A 9,752-nucleotide genomic window follows, 5' to 3' on the forward strand; every position below is an offset into this window, starting at 1 on the left:
ATGTTAGTTAGGTTTTGAATTTGGAGAGTGTTAATGGGAGCAAAAAGATAGAAATCAATTCAAAATACATTAATATTAGTGTGCAAATTGATGTAAACAAAAGAAAATAATTAAATGTATTGCCTTATACAATAAATCTTGTAATTTTAACACTTCAAAAAAAAAAACCCTTAATATGTAATATCCTTTTGCTGCAATTACTTGCTTTAAACATGAATCAACTGTGAGTTCACCAGATTTTGACACCTATCCTTTTATTTTCCATCATGAAATTGCCATTTGATCACAGTGGATATTAAGCATACCTCTGGCTTACAGTTCTTTTTACCAAGTCCCACTATTATTCCAGTCCAAAATTTGAACACTGGTCTTCCAAATCAAAATCCAATATAGCATCCATATATTGATATGGTACTTTGAGGCTGGCAAAATCAACAAATTAAATCAACCAGCATTTCTCAAGCACTTTCTTTGTCCCAACATTGGGTAAAGTGCTGAGAATTCAACTTCAAAAAGAAAGATACTCTCGCCTTCAAGGGGCTCCTATTCCAATGAGGAAAGAAGACAGATAAATGTAAAATGACCTTGGGAGCACAGGAAGACAGAATAGAGGGTACCTGTGCAAAGACACAGTGGAGCAGGCCTAAAAAGATAGAAGTGCAGCCTGGAGAGGAATGAAGAGTTGCTACATCTGACATCATGTGATCTTCCCAACAACCCTGTGACATACAAATTACTATCATCTCTATTTTACAGATGAGAAACTTAAAGCTGAGAGAAGCCAGGGTTTAAACTGAGGTCTTCCACTAATACATTGTTGACGGAGTTATGAACTGATACAACCATTCTGGAGAGCAATTTGGAACTATGTCCAAAGAACTGCAAAACTGTTTGTACATACTAATCCAGCAGTCTCTCTTATGGGTCTGTATCCCAAAGAGATCATAAAGAAGGGAAAAGGAACCACATGTTTGTAACAGCCCTCTTGGTAGTGGCAAAAACCTGGAAACAGAGTGCATGCCCATCAGATGGAGAATGGCTAAACAAGTTATGATGTATGAATGTTATGGAATGTTACTGTTCTATAAGAAACAGCAGCAGGATGATTTCAGAGCGGTCTGGACAGACTTGAGGTGAGCAGAACCAAGAGAACATTGCACAAGACAACAGCAAGATTATATAATGATCTGTTCTGATGGATATGGTTCTTTTCAACAGTGTAGTGATTCAGGCCAGATCCAATGGTATTGTAATGGAGAGAGCCATCTACACTGGAAACAGGACTGTGGGAACTGAGTATGAATCACAACAATATTTTCACTTTTTTTCTTGTTTGCTTGCATTTTGTTTTCTTTCTCATTTTTTTTCTTTTTTGATCTGATTTTTCTTGTGCAGCATGATAATTGTGGAAATATGTATAGAAGAACTATACATGTTTAACATATAGTAGATTAATTGTCTCTAGGGGTGAGAATGGAGGGGAAGGGAAGGAGAAAAAAATTGGAACACAAGGGTTTTTTGCAAAATGTGAATGTTGAAAAATATCTATGACATGTTTTGAAAATAAAAAGCTTTAATTTTTAAAAATAAAATTAAGGAAAAGAGGGAAAAAAAGAAAATTACGTCATGATCAACTATGACAACTTGGCTGTTTTCAACAATGCAATTTCAATAGACTTGTGATAGAAAGTATCATCTGTATCCAGAGAGAGAACTATAAAGACTGAATGTGGATCAAAGCATAGTATTTTCACCTTTCGTTGTTTTTGTTAGTTTGTTTTGTTTTCTCGTTTTTTTTTTTTTTCTCTCTCTTTTGATCTGATTTTTCTGGTGCAGCATGACAAATGTGGGAAAATGTTTAGAAGAATTACACATGTTTAACATTTATTAGATGACTTGTCTAGGTGAGGGAAGAGATAAGAGAGAGAGAGAAATTTGGGACACAAGGTTTTATGAAGGTTAATATTGAAAACTATCTTTGCATGTATTTTGAAAAGTAAAAAGCCATTATTATTTTTAAAAATAATAAAAATAAATAAGCAGGCCTTCTTGATGCCCAGTCCCACATGGTGCTTCCCAGCAGCTCAAAAGGCTATCACAGGCCCAAAGCATTATGGCCCTTTCCTCTCCCCAGAGAACCTGTTTGAAACAAAAGTCCTAGATGCTCAGACTGTTCAGATCTTACACTCAAATTTCAGGCAGTTGATCTGCCTACAGCTTTATGGTAATTGTGGCAAAGAGGTCTGTAGCTAGCTAAAGGCTGAGCCATTTCAGGAGCCAAAAAGTAAGATCTAGTTGCCACACAAAACAGACTAGGTATAGGGAAGGCCAAACCATGGGATGGAGTACGGTGGGAAGTGGAGCACAGGTCCAGTGTGCCAAACTCAATTCTTTTAAAAATTTCACCTTTCTCCTTACAGAACCTCATCACAGAACCTGGTGCAAAGGGTATGTACAATTCCCCATCTCAACTACTACCTAAAAAGGGAAAACTGATTGTCCACATCTCCAAACTAACAGATAAACTACCCAGATTGATTCCACTGAACCACACCCTCAATAACAACTTCTAAAAACCTCCCTAATACCTAGGTGGTGAAAGGCTTAAAACCAGAGAGAAGGAAATGGGGGAGGAAAGGGAGGAGGGGAAGGAAGGTTTAGTAATAGAGTGAATGAAAAGCTTTCTTACTTTAGGAGATGGTTCCTAATTCTCACTTTCCCTGCCAAGCCCTTTCCTTACAATACAGATCTTCAGCAGGATTCAACATATCCTCCAGCTAGGGGTTACACTTCCCATCCCCATCAGCTCTATCTGCCCTTTATTTGGACAGTAACTACATTATCTAAGGCCTGGTAGGGTTCTGAGAAGAGTCCCTAAAATACAAGAGCTTTATGGAGAGCCAGGAAATGCAAAGCATGAATTAATTTCCATTTTCCTAATGTCAACAAACCAATTCTTCCAAGACCGTGAATGACAGTCAAAAAAAGTTCCCCAAATCAACTTTTGAGTCAATAAAGGCCCCTTCTCTGTCCCAGTGAGAAGGCTCACTCACAAGAACTGAAAGGTACCATGTTACCCTAACAAGCCATCCTTTCACACACATCCCCATTTCTACCAGGAAAACTATGACAGCACCTCAATCCAATAGCCAATACATAGGCAGAAGAGAAACCAATAAAGAAATGGGAGAGTAAGATGAAATGAAGGTGATAAGAATCAAGGACACAAGAGAATGACGTGGCTCTCCTCCTTGCCTCTGGGATACAATGTACACAATAACAGTGCACGGGTGCAGTTCTGTGACTTTTTCCAAAAAGCAATTCCAGAGCAAGAACAGGATATTGAGAGATAATCTGAGTTGGGAACTAACAGGCCAGGGATTGAGGGAATCAGTGATGGAAGAGAGCAAGCCAGATGGTACGGTAAGCCACCAGGGAGGGTAGTAAACCTGAAATAAATACATTTTTCCTTGGTACTTGTTACTTTTCATGCTGCTCTGACAAAACAGGCAGTATCTAAGAAGCTACCAAACAGTTCCCATCCCTATTTGTTGGGCAGCATGTTACTGCCACTGGCCAAGGGAAGTAGGTGCATCTGTCTTCAATCACCTCACCTCAGTCAGCAGAGAGCACAATGGGGCTGGGGGTGGGGATTGGACTGGATTTGAAGCCAGCTTCCAGCATTCAAATCTTGGCTCAGTCACCTACATATGGTGTCACCTTGGGCAAGTAATGTTAAGTAGGCTCTCTCAGCTTCCTAAAATGGAAAACAAGGGGGGGGGGGGGGGGGGGTTGAAATAAATAATTTCCAACGTCTCTTCTACAGCTAGATGGAAAATCCTAAGAAGCATTTTCACTTGGGAATGATGGCATCTTGGATACAAATTATGCATAGCTTAAGTAAATTTGAGGTCCATAGTTTCATGTTACTTAATTAGCTTGGCACAGATTTAAAATATTCATCAGGCACTGACTCTTTCAGGCATCTCCCAAGTGATGGCTTTTCTCTTCCAACCCCAACCAATATGGCATTGTCCTTCCACACCAGTTCACCCAACCACGACCAGAAGCCCAAGTTGATCTCCCTCTTTCTCTTTCAGCTCTCTAGGTTTTTAGATTAAGGTCCTTTTTGTGTGTAGAGGGTGGGGATGTGGAGACCCCTAGACGTACCTTATTTCTAGGAGCTATTGATCTTTAACTCATAGGCCTGCAAATTATTTCACATGTAACCTTTGGTATGCATGCTCCAGGTTATTAATCCCTACTGGACAAATATTGTAAAGAGATTTGTATTTCTAGGGTCTATCTTGATAAACTATACTCTGAAACACTAAATGAACATCATGATTGATTCATTAGATAAGTCTTTAAGAGAGTTTAACCAGAGCTTTCTTTTTTTGTTTTGTGTTAGGGTTTTTTGTTTGGGTTTTTTTGTTTGTTTGTTTGTTTTGTTTTGTTTTGTTTTTTGGCTTTTTTGAACAAGAGTTCTTAACCTGGTGTCTATGAATAGACTTCAGAGTCTGTGAGTTTAGATGGGAAAAAAAATTTTATTTTTATTTCAATATAACTGCTTTCCTTCAAAGTCCTCTGTAATTTGTCATGGACATTTAAAAGTATTAGTCTAAGATGGGGGTCACAGACTTCACTAGACTTCCAAAGAAGTTAATGATACAAAAAAAATTATCTTTCATTTTCTTTATAGCTCTCAACTTCTATGGACATAACAATTATAATAATTACAACAGCCATCATAATAACAACTAGAATTTATACAGCACTATAACATTTATAAAGCACTTTAGATATGTGTTCTCTTTTTATTCTCACAATGATCCTGTGGGGTAGGTGCAATTATTGGACCCATTTTAAACAGGAGGCACAGAGGTTAAGTGATTTACCTAGGGTCTCGTACCTGAAGCAGGATTTGAACTCAGGTCTCTCAGTCGATAGCAGGCTAAATGGATATAGCAGCAAGCCTGAACTCAGGAGGACCTGAGTACAAATCGAGCCTCACTTACTAGCTGGGTGATCCTGATCAAGTTATTTAATCTCATTTGCTTCAGTTCCTCACATCTGAAATGAGCTGGAGAAAGAAATGGTAAACATACTAGTATCTCTGCCAAGAGTACCCCAAATCGGATCAGGAAGAGTCGGACACAACTAAAATGACTAAACAACTTTCAGTCCAGCTCTCTAATTCACCCTGGCATTAAGGTGCCACTTCAGTTTTTATTATCAAACCAGACCAGCCTAATTGCTTCTACAAGCATACAGGTACATAGGTACATACAGCTATCAGATTACAGAAGTATTCCGTAGTTGGTAGGAATGATAGTAGGGCCAATAAATCATGTACAACAACTTAAATGAATGAAAATTTTCAGTTTCAGAAACTCATTACAAATCATGACAGAACTTTAAGAGATAACATAGGTTAAAAAGTAACCTTGGGGTTCAATCCTGAACACGTGGCAGTTGCCTTACTTTGCCAAAACAATCACTACCTTTGTCCTGGAATGTGTGGCAGGGACATCTGATTTAAATCAGATTTTATGGATTCCAAAGAAAAGCAAAAACTCAGTTTAGTAAAAGTTAACCTTTTCAACAAGAATGGGTTCTGGACTACTATCATCTTTTTAAAATGTTTGATACTCTAAACCTTTATGTTAGAAAGAAATTGATCTTTATATATATAGTCATCATATATTTGTTCTATAAGTATCATCCTGTATAGTCTTATTTGATTTTGCATTTGACTATAAGATCTCTGAGCCATGTCCTCCCTTTAAACTGTTCAAAAATTTGCTCATTTTAGATTTGTGAATTTAAAGATCTTTTAAAATTGCTAACCACACACAGTTCACTCAGGTTCTATTCTAGTTAAAAACTGTTATTCTATGTATAGATGATTGTGTTTGTCTCCATGAAAGATTAATTTCAATGATAGGTTTGACAGATTTTTATTTGAAGGATTAACTTGTCAGTAGATAAATGGAAAGAGAAGCAAGAGACTTGCTCTAATAAAACTCAATGAGAAGCTTCTGAGTAACTTCTTGGAACAAGGTTATTCAGCACTCCTTTGACTTAAGAGACAAATATGGAGAAGCTAAGCAAGAAATAAATTGCCAGCTTGCCTGAGTCATTCTTGACTATAACCACATTATGAAATGGAAAGAATGTCGACTCTTAAGTTTATCACTGTAGATGCCAATATCCAGAATTTAGGCCCTGGGCTTTTAGAAACTCTTTCTTACAAGAGAATGAATCCAAAATCAAGGGCATCTTGATGTCTCTGGTTATTTACTTACCACAAATCTGGCTGTGGAAATAAGCACACCCATTAAATGAATGCATATTTGAAAAACTGAACCTTAATGAGGAGTTTGGTTAGTTAATAATAACAGTAAACATCTGACCAGGAAAACATTCCAAGCTTCTGCTTGCAGGAAATCACGGTCCCATCTCCAAGAGATTGTAATTAAGGAGCCCTTTCCAAGGGGAATGGAGGACACAACGTGGCAGGTATAGTAAAAAGCCTTCAAAAACCACATCAAACCAAAGCAACTCGAGTTGAAGGGAAAGTCAAGTCAGTAGGACAAGGTCATTGATCACAGAATTTAGAAAATAAAAAAGGAACTCAGTAGTCACCTAATTCAGCCTCCCTTTTCATTTAACACAACAGGAAATTGAGGCCTAAACCCAGGAAGTGATTTGCCTAAAGACACATGAATAATAAAGAGCAAAGTGGCAATACAAACTCAAAGAAAGAGTTTTCAAATTGGAAAGGATGGCAGTCACAGTTTAGGACAAAGAATACCTGAAAGCAATTCTCTTTACAGGATCCCCTTCCCAGAGAAGTAGTCAACCAAGCCTGTGCATTTGATGAGAGAAAAGCCTCTCTGGCTCTGTGATGGCCATCTCCCTTTTGGACAGCTCTACCACCCAATTTTTTTCCTTAAGAAGCCCTGGCTGTCTCTGCACCAGCTCCTAGTTTTGTTCCCATGCAGGACAAATCTAATCCCTTCAGTGACTTGAAGCTGGTTATTGCATCCTGTCTAAACATCCCCAGTTCCTTTAATTGACCATTACAAGCTCGACACCGCTAAACTTGCCAAGCTGCAGTTGCCCCACTGAAAACCTTCATCTTCCCTCTTTGCACGCCTGGCAGCACTACCTGCTCCATCCCCCACTTTCCTTAAACTCTCAGTTCCAGTGTCAGCCCCTCCGTATGAATGCCCCTTACCCCAGCAACTGTTATGTATTCCCTTGTTTCTGAGTCCCACCTGTCATCCACTCCTGCTTCCTCCTGTTTGTGTAGACCTCTATGTTCTGATCTTAATTATGTGGGGAATTTTTCCCATACTCCCTTCCCTCCTCCCTCTCCATGTATCACTCTTTCTCTCCCTATTCTCCTACTATCAAAACCTAACAAAATCATTCCTTGGCTCTTTAATGAGACTCCTCTAAGATTCCTGATAATAGAGTTCTGAGGGAATACAGTACTTATGGTAATTATTTATGTGTCTAGGTTGCTTTCCGCTTCCCCTCCCCCCAAAAATATGAAACTCTCTTAATGGCAAGTAGTAAGTGCTTACTAAATGTTTATTGATTGCCTCTTGTTTACTGAAAGACTACATAGAAGTACCAAGGACCTCAGAAGTCCAGTCGCTCCCACCCCCCATTTTACAAACGAGGAAATTCTGAGGCCCTGAGAGGTTAAATGACTTCTGGAAGGTCACCCAGCCGCAAATGTCTAAGGAAGGCTAGGAAACTCACTTTATGAGACCAAGAAGCTCCTTAATAAATACTTGTTGAGGGAGTCATTGATTTCTGACTCAGAGTCCATTAAGGTCCCAGAAGAGGTGGCCCGGCGATCAGCGCAAGGATGCTCGGGAAGGATGTTTAATGAGGGCACTGGGTAGGACCACAGGAGCCTGCAGGCTGAACGGGCCTCCGGGGTCCCCGGACGAAGTCCCCTTCACTTAAGGGAGCTACAAAGCCCCGGCCAAGAGGGGGAGGGATGGGGGAAGGCAGCAAACATCCCAGACAGGGCAGAGCCGGGGCTCCCCGACGCCGCGCCAGCCCTTCGTCTCTGGCGCGGGCGCGAGTCCGGGTCTTTGTGGGCTAGCCGGCACCTAGCAGGTGTTTAGGAAGGGTGGTGGATGAATGAATGAACGAACGCTCGCAAGGCCCTTCCCCCCAGCCCTTCATCTCCGTCTTCCTCAAAAACTGTGTCATCCAGAGGCGAAAAACCGAGCTCGCGATGCTGCGAGTCCCCGTATCCCCCAGGGTCATCTGCGGCTGCTACCCCCCCTCCCGACCGCCGACACAAGGTGGGAGGAGAGTCTGACATCAGTGCCGGGGGTGGGGGGTTAGGAGGAGTCCTAGTTCCAGGCTGGGGGGAGGGGGTGGGTAAACCACACTGAGGGGGCCCTACTCCAAGGCCACGGTCACTACCTAGAGGGCCGGGAAGTCGTCCCCGTAATGGGGGGGTGAGGAAGGGCTATCGCGCCCCCAGACTCCCCGGACCCCTCCCGGTCTCGCCCCGCACTGACCTGGAAAGGTGCTTGAGAATCTGTTTCTTGATGAGCCCGGCCATGGCGAGGGGAGAGCCGCTGCCGCCGCCGCCGCCGCCGCCGCTCTCCTCGCACCCGCGCTCGCTCCCTCGTCTGCCCTCCGGCCGTCCCGAGCGCCCCGCGGGAGAGCAGCGACGGGCCTAAGACGAGCCCCAAGGCCCCGGCCCCAGCCCCCGCGGCCCCAGTGGCCGCTGCCGTCGCTGCCGTCGCTGCCACCGCCAAATAGCGGGCTGGCTCATCCCAGTTCAGGCCGCCACCGCCGCCGCCGCCGCCGCCGCCAGCGCCATCTTGACTGCACCATCACCTGAGACCCTTGGGGGGGGGAGCGGCCCCCAGGGGTGGGGCCACTTCGACAGAGGGGCGGGGATGCAGGAGACGCGGGGAAACGATAGGTCGGTCCAGAGAAAGGGGTGTAACTAAAGGAAAAGAGGGGCGGGGCTGCAAGGAGGGGTGAGGCTGCGGGAGACCCAAGGAAAAGACAGGCATTCCAAGGGAGGGTGGGGCTTCGGGAAGAGGGGGCGGTTACGGGAAGAGGGGCGGGGCTATAGAGAGGGACGGAGTTACGGGAGATAAAGGCGGGGCTAATGAGAGAGGGGCGAGGCTAAAAAGACCCTGGGATTGAATCGGGAAGGAGGGGCAGTACTACAGAAGGACTAATGGAGGGAGGGGAGAGACTACGAGAAGGAGGAAAGGCAGTGGGAGGGAAAGGAGGAGCTACGGGAGTATCACCTGGGCTGCTGGAGGGGTAAAGAGAGAGGGGCTTGAGAGGAAAAGGCAGGGTTACCGGATATAAGAAGGAGACTCTAGGTTGCAAAGAAGGGAGGAGGGGAGGGGAAGAGGGGCGGGACTCCGGGACACCCCAGCTGAGAGACATGTATCCACTTACGGGGGAGGGGAGGGGCTCTGAGACTCCCGACCAAAAAAAGGGCTTGGCTCCAAGGATAGGGGGCGGGGCCATAGAAGAGGCGGGGAAAGAGTGAGACGGGGCGGAGCTTGGGGGAGCCCTGCTTCAGAGAAGGAGAGAACCAGAAGGAGGCGGGACTCTGGGATGGAGGCGAGGAGTGGTGAGAAAAAAAAAAAAAAAAAAATGAGCCTGGGACTGCTAGGCGGAGGGGAGAAGAGGCAAAATAGAGGAAGGGAAAAAAAATAGAGGAAGGGAAACTTGCCTTGGGAAGG

At 43.5% G+C, this 9,752-nt stretch overlaps 1 protein-coding gene across 2 annotated transcripts in view; it reads right to left on the reverse strand.

Moving 5' to 3' along the window:
• Nucleotides 1–8,724, reverse strand: part of BLTP3B (bridge-like lipid transfer protein family member 3B) — an 81,739-nt gene extending 73,015 nt beyond the window's left edge. The window contains exon 1 of one of the 2 annotated variants that reach the window (XM_074271338.1): nt 8,556–8,724. In XM_074271338.1, the coding sequence (XP_074127439.1) occupies nt 8,556–8,599 (44 nt within the window). In that variant the 5' untranslated portion in view covers nt 8,600–8,724. The remainder of the gene's footprint in view (nt 1–8,555) is intronic. The other variant, XM_074271339.1, reaches the window with a different exon arrangement.
• Nucleotides 8,725–9,752: the final 1,028 nt, after the last annotated feature.

This window comes from Sminthopsis crassicaudata, chromosome 5 (genome assembly GCF_048593235.1).
Source record: "Sminthopsis crassicaudata isolate SCR6 chromosome 5, ASM4859323v1, whole genome shotgun sequence".
In the NCBI taxonomy this organism is placed as follows: Eukaryota; Metazoa; Chordata; class Mammalia; order Dasyuromorphia; family Dasyuridae; genus Sminthopsis; species Sminthopsis crassicaudata.